General features: G+C 51.9%; 2 protein-coding genes across 4 annotated transcripts in view; both read left to right on the top strand.

The window, feature by feature from the left end:
• Window positions 1-2,099: 2,099 nt before the first annotated feature.
• FAM32A (family with sequence similarity 32 member A) lies at window positions 2,100-6,718 on the top strand. 2 transcript variants are annotated; one of them, XM_082711121.1, is made up of 5 exons: window positions 2,147-2,279; window positions 2,395-2,533; window positions 5,790-5,887; window positions 6,143-6,196; window positions 6,464-6,718. In XM_082711121.1, exons 1-4 carry the CDS (start codon window positions 2,206-2,208, stop codon window positions 6,159-6,161), a joined length of 330 nt encoding a protein of 109 aa, XP_082567247.1. In that variant the 5' UTR covers window positions 2,147-2,205; the 3' UTR covers window positions 6,162-6,196; window positions 6,464-6,718. The 2 variants fall into 2 exon arrangements, with proteins under 2 accessions (XP_082567246.1, XP_082567247.1); XM_082711120.1 differs by lacking the exon at window positions 5,790-5,887 and having other exon boundaries at window positions 2,100-2,279.
• Window positions 6,719-9,675: 2,957 nt separating this feature from the next.
• The window catches only part of AP1M1 (adaptor related protein complex 1 subunit mu 1), a 28,163-nt gene continuing 23,118 nt past the window's right edge, over window positions 9,676-14,720 (top strand). The window contains exon 1 of one of the 2 annotated variants that reach the window (XM_082710017.1): window positions 9,676-9,904. In XM_082710017.1, the coding sequence (XP_082566143.1) occupies window positions 9,863-9,904 (42 nt within the window). In that variant the 5' untranslated portion in view covers window positions 9,676-9,862. The remainder of the gene's footprint in view (window positions 9,905-14,720) is intronic. The other variant, XR_014305372.1, reaches the window with a different exon arrangement.

Raw genomic sequence — 14,720 nt, 5'->3', positions numbered from 1 at the left:
AAGGAAAAGGAGAGACTACTCTTTCCAGATCAAGTTCCAGACCTTCCACATATTGAATTGAGAACCACATACTACTTAAAGTGACAATAGTACCGTATATCACATAAACAATGAGAGAAAAGCTGGAAGGCCTGACAGCATTTTCATCCAGGGCCAGAGGAAGATGATCCACGCTGAGAAATATAATGCCTAAAAGGAAAGAAGGAAAGAAAAATAGGAATGTTTCGGTTATGACAATAGCTCTGCTTACTCAATAAGCAAATTACTTATGCTATCAGGGAATGAAACACCCCAACTCATTGGAGCCCCAAGTGTTATGGCTCTGCTGGATCAGGGTTTTTAGTACATCCTATGCAGCTATTTTCTCTATCAAACCCTCAAAACAGAGTGGCTGGTACTCAACATTTTTAAAAAGATTTTATTTATTTATTTAGCAGAGAGAGGGAGAGAGACAGTGAGAGAGGGAACACAAGCAAGGGGAGTGGGAGAGGGAGATGCCGGCTTCCTGCTGAGCAGGGAGCCCGATGCGGAACTCGATCCCAGGACCCTGGGATCATAACCTGAGTTGAAGGCAGATGCTTAACAACTGAGCCACCCAGACGCCCCAAGACTCAACATTCTATAAAGAGAAAAACCAAACCTTGCTACTATTCTACTTAAGGTAACGAAGGCATCAGAAGTGAGCCCAAGAGAAATGAAACTTAGGTCCATACAAAGACTTATAGACTGATGTTCACAGCAGCTCCATTCATTAGGGCTCCAAACTGGAAGAAACCCAAGTGCCCATGTACAGATAAGTGGATTTTTTAAAAATTTAGTATATGTATACCGTGAAATAACACTCAGCAATACCAATGGAGTACTTTTATAACAAACTAGAGCGGAGCACCTGAGTGGCTCAGTTGGTTAACTGGCTGCCTTGGGCAGCACTGGACCCCAACTCTCTCTCTCTCTCTCTCTCTCAATAGCATGCTCTCTCTCAAACAAACAAACAAAAAATCTTTAAAAAAAAAAGGAAGAATTTCAAACACATTACGCTCATTGAAAGAACTCTAGCTCAAGAGATTGTATATAATTCCATGCATATAGTATAATTCCATATATACGAAACTTTTACAAAAAAACAAATCTAATCTACAGTGAGAGAGAACAGGTTCAGAGTTGCCTGCAGAGAACGGTGGGGTGGGCGTGGATGGTTAACTGGGAAAGAGAACAAGGGACTTTGTGGTGATGGGATGTTCTATGTCTTGAATGCAGAGGTGTGTAAACATGACAACATTCATCAAAAAGTACAATTAAAATGCATGCATTTTACTGTTTATAAATTATACCTCAATAGGATATATTTAATTTTTTTTCAAATATGATTTACATGTACTTCGCATAATACCATCATTCACCAAGACCGGAAAAAACTAGTTAAGTACTGATTAGGTTCACAAAATTAGGTTATCTATTAAACTCTCAGGGGTGCCTGGCAGGCTCAGTCAGCAGAACATGACACTTGATCTTGGGGTTGTGAGCTCAAGCCCCAGCGTAGGGGTAAAACCTTAAAAACAAAACACTCTCAAAATACAGCAGTAAAAGAGAACGGAACATCCCTGTGCACACAAAACACTCAAGAGAACACTGCAGTTTTAGGAACTGGGGATTCTGGGGCACCTGGGTGGCTCAACTGGTTGCACATCCCACTCCCTCGATTTCAGCTCAGGTCAAGATCCTGGGGTCTTGAGATCAAGCCCCACGTTGGGCCCCCCGCTAAGTGTGAGGTCAGCTTTAGAGTCTCTCTCCCTCTGCCACTTCCCCCACTAGCCATTAGCGTGGGCTCTCACTCTTAAATAAATATATTTTTTTAAAAAGGATGAGGAATGAGGAGGAGGAAGAGAAGAAGAAGAAGAAAGGAGGAGGAGGAAATGAGGAGCCCCTCAAAGGAGCTTCTTGGATCGAGGGGGCCCAAAGCCGGGCAAACCGAATGAGTGCATCCAACCGCAAGCGTGGCAGGGCACTGCCTGCGAAGGATGAGGTCCACTCACACCCTCCAGGCCCCACCTACAACCAGAAAGTGTGGCCCAGTTCCGGATGCCAAGAGCGCAGGCGCGCCTCCCAGCTCAACCAATCAAGAGGAAGTGAGGCGGGCGTTCGGACGTAAAGGGCGTACGCAAACAGGAAGTGTGGCAGTTTACCTACAGAACGGCGAGCGGCATCATGGCGGCCTACGAGCAAGTTCAAAAGGGGCCCCTGAAACTAAAAGGCGTTGCAGAGCTTGGCGTCACCAAGCGGTGAGGCCCCGAGAGCCCCTCAGAAGTTTGTCTTCTGTCCCCTTAAGCCTCTTCTAGAGTCCCCAAGCTCTTTCTCCCTGATGCGCCCTCACCTCTCCCGCTTCTCCCCTCCCAGAAAGAAGAAAAAGGACAAAGACAAGGCGAAACTCCTGGAAGCGATGGGAACGAGCAAAAAGAATGAGGAGGAGAAGAGGCGCGGTCTGGACAAACGAACCCCGGCCCAGGCGGCCTTCGAGAAGATGCAAGAGAAGCGGGTAAGGCCGGTGGGGAAGCTGGACTCCGCGCGGCAGGTCTGGGTCTCCGGAGGTGGACGGAGAGGCAGGGCCAGACGACTCGAAATTGGGGTCAGCCCGGGGTCTCTCGGAGGAGTGTGAGCGGTCAGAGAGACCTGGATTCCGAGAAGATGGTATCCACGGTTGGGGCAGTTCCGAGGACAGGAAGAGCCTCTGGTCAGAGTGGACGGCAGAGAAGAAAGCGAGAGCTGGCATTGAAAGGCCAGAGCTGGGGGCTGGCTTTGGATTCCAGCGCAGTTGCTCATTTGCCCAGTGACAGGGCTAATGACTCCTCTTCTTTCTGCCTCAGTTTGTCTGTAAGGATCAGGATAGTGCTTTCTCCTAAAAGGGATGGGAACTTTAGATAAAGGCATCCAGATAAAGCATTTGGCACTCAGTCTGGCAAAGTCAGTCAGTGCTCCGTTGATGGTAGCTGTTGATATTAACTGGTGATGCTCCTGGCTATAAGTATCCACAAAGTCTGTTTCCATGAGGACTTTGTTGGGCAGATTCAAATAGGTTGTGATTGTAACCTACGTCTGCTCCCATGAAGACGTTTGGCAGTGGTTGAGGTCATTTATGTTTGTTAAAACTTCAGGGTGTGCTGATGGCGGGGGGAAGTAGTGCTACCGGCATCTAGTGGGATGAGGCCCGGGATCCTGCTCAACATCCTACAGTAATCAACACAGCAAAAATGATCTGGCCCCAGATGTCAAGTGTCCAGGCTGAGAAACCCTAACCCTGATCTAGGTGATTTTGTCCAGTAACATCATAAAGAATTAACTCATCACTCTCAGGCTTAGTTGAGTCATTTTTTTTAAAATGGGTGTGGTAAGACTCACTGACTTTGACGAGACCGACCTGGGTTCCATTCAGTCTCTACTGTTTCTTGGTGGTAGTATAACTCTGGGCAGGTTGGTTAACCTCCCACACCTCATTTTCTTCACCTGTAAAACGGGGGTGAAGTCCTTACCTAACAGGTTTGTGGTGAGAATTTAACAAGTGAATGCACTTAAGTTCTGTCCCTGAGGTTACAGTCCCAGGCTGGGCTGGGATGTTACTCCGGGAGTGAAAGCACGGTGGGGGAGAGTCACCATCAGGTGACTAGTAACGGAATAGAACAGTAATAGTGGAAGCAATGGAAAGTATCAGGTTTGGGATTGATTTTGGAGCAAGAACAGCAGAATTAGGTGATGGACTGGGTGTGGACTGGGACATGAGGAATGAACAAGATTTTTGGTGGGATATACTGGGTAAATGAAGGTGCTATTTACTACAGTAGGAAGGACAGCAGGTAGAGCAGGCTTCTAAAGTGGGGAATCAAGACCTTGGTTTTAGAGAACACTTGAATGTTGAATGGCTGTTAGACATTCAAATGAAGGACTCTTGTGAACAGTTTGAGATCTGAATCTCCAGTTTGGAGGAGAGATCTCGGCCTCTCTGGACCTTTACAAACGTTCTGGATTGCCATTGGACTGGGTGAGATCTTCTGAGGAGGCACAGGGACAGAGATGAGGTCTAGAATCTGAAATTGCAAAGGATCACAGGAAAGAGGAAAACCAGGAGAGTGTGTCCTTAGCTGAGTGGAGAAAGTATGGGTGCCTGGGTGGATCAGTGGGTTAAAACCTCTACCTTAAGCTCGGGTCATGATCCCAGGGTCCTGGGATCGGGCCCTGAGTTGGGCTGTCTGCTCAGCCAGGAGCCTTCTTCCCCCTCTCTCTCTGCCTGCCTCTCTGCCTACTTGTGATCTCTCTCTGTCAAATAGATAAATAAAATCTTTAAAAAAAAAAAAAAGGGAAGGAGGAAGTGATCAACAGTATCAAGCTGCCGAGGGTCTTGTGGGGCGAGTACAGAGAGCCCTTAGTTGGAATGAGAAGGAAGAATGGCTGATTAGAGGGGATTGTGGGGTGGGTGGGGAAAGGCAGAGGTGGAGACAAGACCCAGAAATAACTCTTGGGAGATCTGTCAAGAGGAACAGAAATGAATCTGTAGCTAGACGGTGGTGGAAGGTCAAGGGGAGTTTTTTTGTTGCTGGCACTGAAAACTGGAAGTTCTGCAGTTGGTTTTGTTTTGACCCAGGAGAGAGATGGGGGAAAGTGTGGGCAAAGGTAGCTGGGATTGGGAAATGCGGATTCCTTTGTAGAAGGGTGTTTGATTGAGCGTAGTGAGCTTGAAGGCTGGACAGTTCTTCGAAGAAGGGCCCATGGGGCAGGGCCCCAGCCTGAAGGGATAGGGCTTGGCATCTCCAGTCTCATCACCCACTGCACAGGCTGGTCCTCATTTTCTGTATCTGTGAAGTGGGATACCCTGTGAACTTGGTACATAAAGTGGGGAGAGGGAAGGCAGAGCCCTACTGAGTGCCTGGCATTGGTGACAACTGGTCAGGTCAGTGTGGCCTCTTATAAGGATGCACAGGCCTCACAGGGGCTCACAGCAGCAGGAAGAGAGGCAGGGATGGGAAAGCAGGTCAGCCAGGTGAGAGCCAACTGGATGCAGAGGAAGATGAGGTAGCAAATGAGATGGGGGGCGAAGGAGCAGCCAGGTGGTGGCTGACATGGTCTTCTGTGGGTTGGCTCGGCTTACCTGAAGAGTTCTCCGGCTTGCCTCGCTTGGAATCTGTGCAGTTAGATGGCAGCTGAGGTCGGAGCCCCAACTGGGCTGAAATGTCCAAGATAGTGTCACCATCACGCCTGATGCCTTGTTGCTCCTCCCATGGCCTCTCTCCCCACATGTCATCTTATACTCCAGGTCCTTTCTCTCCAGTAAGGTCATCAGAATTCCTGCATGGTGGCTGGCTTCCAAGAACACACAAAGGCTGCCGGGTCTTACATCTTTGGCCCAGCACTGGCACTGCATTTTGTTAAGTAAATTGAGTCACAGGGCCATCCCAGAGTCATTGTGGCAGAGAACTGCACTAGGGCACCAATACCAGGCAGCATGGGTCACAGGGGGGCACCAAAGTTGGCCATAGTCACTCAGTCAGTAAACATAGAGCCAAGTGCAGCCCCGGGTTTGTTGGGCTCTGTGTCCCGTGCTCTTCGCTCTTACGAGGTCCCATCCAGTTTTGGGAATGGTGTGGGGCAGGTCGTGGTGGTACAAGATACACATTCCACAGTCACACTCATCGGGGCGATCTGGATCTTGGAGCCCTCGTGGCACTGTGTCACCAGCACCTACTTCCTTGAGCTCCTACCAGGTGTTGGGCCTTTCACCTTCCTCATTTTTTATCCTTCTTCAGACCCCATCTGAAACTTTCTGTTTCTGCAAAATGGGAATGCAGTCAGTTGCCCGGGGATGCAGGAAGCACACATACAGTTCCCAGCAGAGCCTGCTAAGGTCAATGCTAGTGCATTCCTTGCCACTCTGACTGAAGGGCAGTCGACCAGGGTTCCTGGTGGGACATATTGGGGGCTGGGCATCCCTGTTGGACCAGCCTGAGTAGAGTTAAGGGAGGGACAGGATGTACCTCCTGAGACCTCCAGCTGTGCTAGGTGTGAGAGCCAAGCTGGTAGGGGCTTCCGTCTTCCACCCCATGCTGGTCTGGGCTGTGTCAAGTGTGTGAACTCACCTCCATTTCTCTCCTCTCTTCAGCAAATGGAAAGGATCCTAAAGAAAGCATCCAAAACCCACAAGCAGAGAGTGGAGGTAAGTTTACATGTCCAGTGGGGAAGACCAGGCTATGTAGCCTGGCAGAGGGAGCCACTGGAGTGTTGGGGTGGAGGTACCCAGCAGAAACGACACCTCCCAGGGTCATTTAAGGATGAGCCCAGGGTTCAGGGCCAGGTGGCTTTGAGAGGAGGGCGCTCACAGAGGAGAGGCAGGATGTGGACAAGTGGGAGTGGGCAGTGCCACACGGCAGTAGTGCCCTGTCTGAGGCTATACTGATGTGGGTTTTCTTCTCGGCTTTCCCAGGATTTCAACAGACACCTGGACACCCTCACAGAGCACTATGACATTCCCAAAGTCAGCTGGACGAAGTAGCCTCCCCACCCAGGGTATGGAGTGGCATCAAGGGGAAGTGGAAGGCAAAATTGGGGTTATGTTTGGTGCCTTTGGTCTTTTCTAGAAACATACTTTTACACACACTCTTGTGTCTTCTGCTGAGACAAGTGCTTTCCAAAGCAGTATGCCCTCTTTCTGGAACATGATTAAAGTAATAAGACTGTCCTTTTACTCTATTTTGGTTTGTCAGTAGCACAAACGATAAACCTTTTTAGTTTGGACTGGAAATTTTTGCAAGTTTACCCAGAGATTAAGGTTATTTCTGTGTGTCACAGAAAAGTGTCTTTACCTCCCAAGTTGCATCTAACTCTGACAGTCAGCCAGCTCAGCTCTCTTTCCCCGGATGAAACAGACTCCAGAAGATGAGGAGCCTATGCCCCCACGGGGCCCTGCGTGAGCTGTCCTCCCAAGCTTCCTCTAGCTTGGGGCTTAGGCTGTTCCTTCCAGAGCCTAAGGAAGCCGCTTGAACCTTCATGGCCTTCAGAATGCCTCCCCAGCCACGTCGTTTGTGAGACAATGTAGTTTGGGAAGCGGAACGACTGTCTAAGGCAAGAATGGGGTGCATGCCTTGTCCCTATCTGAGCCTGTGGCTGGCATGCAGCCTCTTCCCCTGGTGTCTCTGTTCCAGACATGTCTTGAGGGTGTTGCCAGGGCAGACATCACTAATCAAGCATGGCATCCCTTTGTAATAGAACCCTGACACAACCTGCCATACTACCCTTGACCCTGGGCTCTAAGCATCCCCTGGGTTTGTTCAGAGTTGGCACATGACATGTAAACTGCTTGGCCTTTCTGGCCTAAGGACACCTCAGGAGTGACAGGACCTGTGCTGGGCAGAGCCCCAGCACAGACAGTGCAGTCAAAGGAAAGGACCCAGATCCTGGTGCTGGAGAGCCATGATCTCTGAGGACCTGCTGGTACCCTACTTGCTGAGGATCAAACTGCATATACTATTGGGAGGAAGACTGTTGACCTAGGTAGTGACAGAACAGCAAAGTCAAAAGAGAAAAACCAAGTGTTGTATTTGAGGCTGTCACCTATGAATGGAATAAAGCAAAAAAATAGTTATTAAACAGAAGTCTGAGTGTCTTAATTAAAAGTGGTTTGATTATCACTAGAAACACTGCTTTTTGGGTTATTGCACCTGTAGAATGTGGATGCTACAAAGTGACCATTCATCCTCAACTTGGAAGAAATTAGGTGACATATTTTTCCACCTGTGGCTTGGCAGCCCACCTGAGAGTCCACTCATTAGTAGTGGCTCTTTGGGGCAGGTTCCCCCTCTGCCTAGCAGAAAGGCACTTGGAGGGCTTTTTCATCCACAAGCCAGCAGCTGGGGTTTGTGAGCATGTTGGGATGCTGTGAAAAGCCATCGTCAGTACGCTGGAAGACAGATCCTCCACTTCTCTGCCTACCTAATCAAAGCTGAAGGACTTAAAACAGCAGGATTTCTCTTCTGTGGGTTGACTGCTGGGCTGGACGGTTCTACGCCATGTGGTATAGTTCTGTGTCACTGTGTTAATTTGCCTGGGGATTAGAAAGTCTAAGGTGGCATCTATGCCTTCTTCAGAATCTCTGTGTATTCTCTCGTTGGCCAACACAAGTCACATTTGGCAGACCCAGTGAGGGAGAGAACTCCATGGCCACGCATACCAGGAGACGTTCTTGATTCAGGCCATCACTGTTCTTCTACCACAACATTTCTCGAGCTCATGTGGATGTTAGACTCCTGGGAGCATTGGGAGCATTAAGAACCACTGATGCTTCCTGGGGTGGGGTTGTCACTGGGATTTTTCAGAGCTCCTCAGATGACCCTAATAGGCAGCAAAGTTTGAGAAGCCCTGGTCTGCCACATCTGGTCTTTTCTGAGATGGTGCAGAGATCAAATCTGGCTTATACATTAAGTGTAACTGCCAAGGACGGTGACTTGAATTCCGCCCACACACGGAAAAGAGAGGGTACAAATAATTTATGTAAACAGTGGTTATTGTCATGGTGCTCTTGGCACTTGGGAGTCTTGTTTCTTCAAGACTTTTGTCCAATCTGTTCCTCCCAGCCCTATCCCCACCCCCCAATACTGATTTTAAACATCTAAACATTGCCTAGAGCAAGCCTGAAATACTCCATAATGAGAGGGGTCACCTCTCCTGGGTGGTTTTTCTTTTTGTCTTGTACTTTTTGGCATTTCCATAGATTTTTTTTTTCCCAGAGAAGTGTATAATTTTGTAATTTTCAAAAGACATGTTTTCCTAAAACATTGAAATATTTTGGGCAAACTATGAGGCTAGGTATAATAGGGTATTGTACAAACAGTTGAAGTCTGTCAAAAACAGTCTCCCAGACGTTTTGTGAAAGAATGCTTCCAGCCCAGGATTTACTTAGTAGTTTTCTAAATACTCTGGTTTTCTTCTCTGGATTTTCTTGCACTTCATCTTTATCCTAAGCAGAGGATGTATTGCAAAAGCCATCTTTCAAAACCCCAAAGGAGATAGGAGGAAGGTTGCAGGGTTGTGGTCTCCAGAGCACTGTGATGGTTCACTAGGACAAAATGCAGGCATTTCTCCACATCCCGAGTGTCATTAAAAGCAATGAGATACCCAGTCGATAGACCAGGGGTCACAATTTGCATCACCCATTACAGTCACTAACTACAGAAACCAGAGAAGCGCTTTTCACCAAGGTTCGGTGGGGCGTGGTTTCCAGATCATTCCAGGCAATAAACAGGCACTGAAGAATGTTGACACTGACAGGTAACAAGCGGTGACTTGTTGGTAAGGCTGGATTGCCATTCAGAGAGTTTGGCCGCTTTCCAAGTAACCACCGCCTTCCCTTTCCCTATCAAGCATATCATAATTGGTAACTATATTTATTCCTAGATTCCCCCACTAGACTGTGGGGTTCATGGGACTGGGCCCAAGGTGGGTTCTGCCACCGGTATATCACCTCACTTGGCCCACGGCCGGGCGGGGTTTCCAGCTTCCCTGGCCTCCTCGCCCCGCCTGGCATTTGGAGAGTGCCCTGCTTCAGTCGGCCACGCCCGGTCCCGCCCCTCCGCGCCTTACTTCCGGGATGCTTGAGGCAGGAGCGGGAAATAAGGTCACATTGCGTGTACTGCGCCTGCGCATACTCCGCCTCGCGCCTGCGCCTTTCTGGCAGCCCCTCCCCGACCGGACATAACGGTCCGCGCGCGGCTCCCCGGACCGGAAGTGGAGGCGAACTGTCGCGGGGTGCGCCCGGCCTTGCTCAACGCCCGGCAGTCCCCGCCGTCGCCGCCGTCCTCGGCAGCTGCCGAGGCTTCCCGCAGCCGTCATGTCCGCCAGCGCCGTCTACGTGCTGGACCTAAAGGGCAAGGTACATACGGCTCTCCACCCTTCCCGTTGCCAGGCAACCGGTGGGGCCTCGCCCCCTGGAGGGGGACCCACCCTGTTGCTAGGTAACCCGCCAATGGGACCCACCCTAGTCTTAGGCGAAGAGGCTGGTCAACCTCACCTGAGGGCCCCACCCTGTTGCTAGGTAACCTGGCGGGGGCTTCTATCCGGAGCCCCGCCCTGTTGCTAGGTAACACACCTGCATGGCCCCCCTCCCACTGTGGGTCGGGTGCTCAGTCCTCCGTGGGGGCATAGGGGAACCCGAGGCAGCCGGGAGGGCGACCCTCAGTCGTTTTCGAAGCCAGGACTGGCGCTCAGGGGCCGTGCGACCCTTGGCCTGTAGTGGTGAGGCGTGTTGGGGACAGTGTGCCCTCGGGCCAGTCCCGCCCTCCTTATCCGGTGATTTCTCTGGGCCAGTCCCCGCCTGAATTTCTTAATGTTCGGAGTGACACGGAGTTAGTTACAGGATTAAGTGAAGTGGGTGGTGGGAGGGCCATTTTACAGAGGGAGAAACTGAGGCACAGAGAGGCGCGCCACCTGCCCAAGGTCACACCAGCCACAGAATGGCAGGTCTAGGAGTCAGCTGATATTTGGGGAGCACCTGTTAGGGGTGCTTAGCTTCCGCCTGCCTTTGGTAAGCAAAATCGGAATCCCTTCTCGAGCTCACAGTCTGGTGGGAGAAAGGGACACTGATCTCAGAAAGCACGAATCAAAGTCAGTGGCCCTCATGAAGCAGTGACGATGTAATAGGAGACTATGCCCTGGCTGGGGGTCGGGGAGGGTTTCCAGGAGGGACTGACAAATCTGGCTGAGACCTAAAAAGGTAGAGTTGAACGTGACTAGGACCCAGGCACCATTCTCGGAGGACTCCAGGAAAACTTCTTCAAGGAGGGATCTCAGAGCCTTTCCAGGGGGGCTGCTGCCTTCCCCCAAGTCTGTCCTGACTAGGCAAGTGAGAGTATTGGCCTCTTGCATCTGGACGTAAGAGGAACACTACCAACAATGCTAAATCAGTCCTGCCTGGATCTCTGGAAGAGAGGTGGGCATTGGGCCCAGGGGGGCAAGTAGGAGTCAGCTCCAAAGCAGTGGGGAGTGAAGAGGTGAGGTGGCTATCTCTTCCAGACCCCATCCCAGAGTTCCGCACTCTAGCACTTTCTGAGAGTCCCTCGAGTGGGTCGCCTGCCCTGGATGCCACCCAAAGTCAACAACTAGTGAGGCCCCGTGCTGGACTCCCTTCCCCAGCCCTCAGGCAAGGGAAGACATAGGGCATACCAGGGCCAAGTGGGTGCAGTGTTCCTAGTGTTTTTGTCACGCGTATTCTTCCTTCCATGGGAGCCACTGTGTCCTGGGTTTCCAAAGGCTGCCTTATGTCCGATCTCTCATTCTTTCCGCAAACATTTCATGAGCATCTAGCATGCACCAAGCCCAGTGCGGACTGTCTTATCGTGACTGTACATTTAGGGCTGAGTTCAAAACCCATCGCTGCTGCTCAGCTATGTGACCTCAGGCAAGTACCTTCCCTTCTCTGAGCCTTGTTTTCCTCACTGCTCACACAGGCTGGTTATGGTGTTACTGTGCAAACTCTCTGAGCAGATGTTTGAGATGGGTTTGCACCACCCATGGCCCACCATCCTTATTAACGCCATTTGGTGCCTCAAGGTCTAGCAGGGGAGACACACGGAAGCGGATGGATCCAAATGGTCAGATCTAGGTAGCTTGCAAGGTATGGACGCAGCGCCAGGTAATATAGATGCCAGCCTTGCAGAAGGACAAGTAGTTACAACAGGCTTCCTGGAGGAGGAAGGTGCCAGAGCTGGGACCAGGTGACGGTCAGGTGGACATGGAAGCATCATGGTTGGCCTTGAGGGGTCAGGGGCGGCCTGCTGGGGCTGGTGAGCCAGAAGGCCTGGGTAATGCTGGAGCCTGGAGGCTGGCACCAGCAGGGCCATGGGTGGTTGAGGATGTCCAGATGGGAATGAGGAACATAAGGGACCAGTGGGATCCCGAGAAACAGGAGCCACCACCTCCACAGGAGGAGATTGTAGACGGGGAGGAGCATGACCAGACCTGCCTTTCGGGACGCTCCCAGGGCAGTCATGGCCTTGCCTCCCGGCCTCAGCAACCATCGTGCTGTTTATTACTCCATTCCCCATGGACCTCAGGTTTTAAAAGGACCTTTTGTGCAGACTATATTTAATAAAAAGTAAGATAATTGCCCATTAAGAAGTTCATGACCACATGTCTATCTGCCAGCCAGAACCTCTGATCGCCAGGGAAACCAGCATGGCCACAGTTAGCTGCTAGAAAGCCTTCATGACATCTCCTTGCCCTTACTTTCTTGTTTCTCTGCAGCTTTTGACACCTCTACCATACTCCTCGGTGGGCTCCCTTTGGTCTCCGAGTTGCTGCTCCCTCTTATTTTGCCCATTTCTGTCTCCATGTACTGGCCTCTCCCCTTGGATGTTGACTCCTCCTGCTCAGGCCTAGGAGTCCCGCCCACACTTTGGGCAGGCTTTGATTCACGTCCCTATACCAGGGACTCAAGTTTGTGCCACAGCCCAGAATACTTATCTGGAGATCCATTGTCCTCTGGGACACCTCAGAGGTCCCACAGCCACCACAGACCTGGCATTTCCCAAAATGAGCTCGCTGCCACCCCAGACCGGCCCTCTCCCCATCTCAGTGAGTGACACCGCCATCCACGGGACTGCCCTCATTGGAGACCTGGGCATTATCCGGGCCTCCTTTCTCTCCTCACCCCATGTTCACCCCACAGACATTAGCTGAGCACCCACCGGGATCAGGCTCTGTTGTGGGTGCTGGGACACAGTTGTGAACGAGTTAGAAGTGGCCATCGTGCTCAGGGCGTGTTAGACTCTGGCAGAAGGGACGGACCGTGAAAGAGGATAGAAGTTCTAGTGCAGCAGGGTTGTGGGCAATGAAGGACGAGTGGCGCTGGGCTAGGGAGGGACAGGGTCTGCTCTCTGACTTCTTGGGGGAGGTGCCGCCTGATCTGAGGCTTGAGAAGTTAGAAGAGGCCGGGGCATTCCGGGCAGAGGGAGCTGCAGGTGCGGAGGCCTGGAGGCAGGAACAGATGTGGAGGGCTCAGAGAGCGGCTAGGGGACCAGGATGGCTGGAATGGAGTGACCTGGGGGTGGGGCAGGGAGGGTGGGGGCGAGATGGACTGAGAGGCTTCAGCGGAGCCATGAAGAACCAGTTTGCCATGGGGTTCAGCGTGCAGTTTGCTTTCAGGATGGGGGAGACCGGGGTGGACAGCAGTTTCAGCAGGGAGAATCCCAGTCTGAGTTCTGCATAAGAAGACCCCTCCTTTTTTTGTGGGGAAGGAATTGTGGGACTCAAGAGTAGCCATAAGGATAGAGGTTTGTCTCATCAACGTTGCCTGCCTCCCTTCAATCTATCCTGTCCCCTGCCTTTGTTCTCTCATCCGGGACCTGCAGCCCAAGCTCTGAGGTTCTCCTCACTCCACCAACCCAGCACTCGCAGGTCCCACCATGGGCTGCACCCCCGACTCTACCCCGTGGCTTCAGCTAACTTCGTCCCCCTGCCTCTGTCCCCCCGGCCCTTCCGGCCTCAGTTAGAAGGTCACACCCTCGGGAGGCTCTCAGTGCCTCCTAAGCAAGCATCCCAGTGCAGGGACTCTGTTTTGGTCACCTCCGGGTCCCCAGGTCCGGCCCGGTGTATGGCAGAGGGGCACACAGTGCCTGCTGTGGCGGTGAGCGGGCCTCTCTTCAGCCCTGGTGAAGAAGGTGAGCGAGAGAAGTTGCTCCCTGCTCTTTCCTCTGACCATTCTGGGGACTTGGGGCTCCCTGCTAGCAGCAGCCCCCAAAACGGTATACCTGGGGAAGAAGCTGGGCCTTGAGAAGCCAGGAAAGCAATGTTCAGGGAGCAGAAGGGACCATGCAGGGGATGAGAACTGGTTAGAATCCAGAGTCACCTCTGCTGGCTTGTGACCGCGGACAGGCCGTGTGACCACGGGCAGACTGTGCATCTAAAAGTAACAGTCCCGCCGTGTCTGTTCCTGGCAAGGAGTAGCCCGGGCCTGGCCCATGTGCCCATGAGCTTAGCCACTGGGTGCTGGCTCCCTAAGGCCCTCTGGACCTCACAGGAAGAGGACACAGACCACGAAAGGGAAACTAGGAAAGAGATTCTCATTTTTGACTCTTCTCTCTCTGATTCTCTCTCTGTCCTGGCTTGAAACAACAGAGAGTGTATTTTGTGGAACTAGAGGTTCTGAGGCTGGTGCTGCCAGCATGGCTAGCTGTGCAGGGACCCTCTTGCCTTGGTGCCGAATCCTGCTGCCGCTGTCCTCCCGCGCTCGTGGCAGCAGCCCAGCACACACAGGCAACCAGGGGCCCGGGGCTGACTCAGGCACGGCCGCCCAGAACACCGGTCTCCAGAGAGAGCATTGTGCAGCCTCGCAGAGCTCGGCCTCCTCTTTATCCCTTCCGGGAGGGGTCGCTTTCATGGTCCAGACCGCGTTTATTTGATGAGTTCAGTCATTGTGTAAACCCGGGAAGCCGCATGCACACAGTCCATCACCCCCGAGACTTCCTCACTCCCCTTGTGTCGAGCCCATCCCCAGGCTGCCACGGACGTGTTTTCTGTCACCCCTTGTGAGGGTTTTATGTGAATGCAATCCCCTGGGCCCAGTGGTCCTAGGAGTCCCTCATGCTGCCACCCATGGCAGTAGTCGCTCCTTGTCGTGACTGAGGAGCCTTCCGGGCTGTGGATGGACAGAGTTCTTATTTCCATTCGCCCGTCGAAGGACGATGACTCTC

Source organism: Mustela nivalis (genome assembly GCF_964662115.1).
Source record: "Mustela nivalis genome assembly, chromosome: 1".
In the NCBI taxonomy this organism is placed as follows: domain Eukaryota; kingdom Metazoa; phylum Chordata; class Mammalia; order Carnivora; family Mustelidae; genus Mustela; species Mustela nivalis.
This window is presented reverse-complemented; position numbering and strand designations above follow the sequence as displayed.

What these genes read in the sequence shown, in the direction of transcription:
- FAM32A (XM_082711120.1), top strand. Translation starts at nt 2,206, where the DNA reads ATGGCGGCCTACGAGCAAGTTCAAAAGGGGCCCCTGAAACTAAAAGGC. An exon ending in GAGCTTGGCGTCACCAAGCG is followed by an intron (nt 2,280 to 2,394) that starts GTGAGGCCCCGA and finishes CTCCCCTCCCAG; the next exon opens with AAAGAAGAAAAAGGACAAAG. An exon ending in AGAAGATGCAAGAGAAGCGG is followed by an intron (nt 2,534 to 6,142) that starts GTAAGGCCGGTG and finishes TCCTCTCTTCAG; the next exon opens with CAAATGGAAAGGATCCTAAA.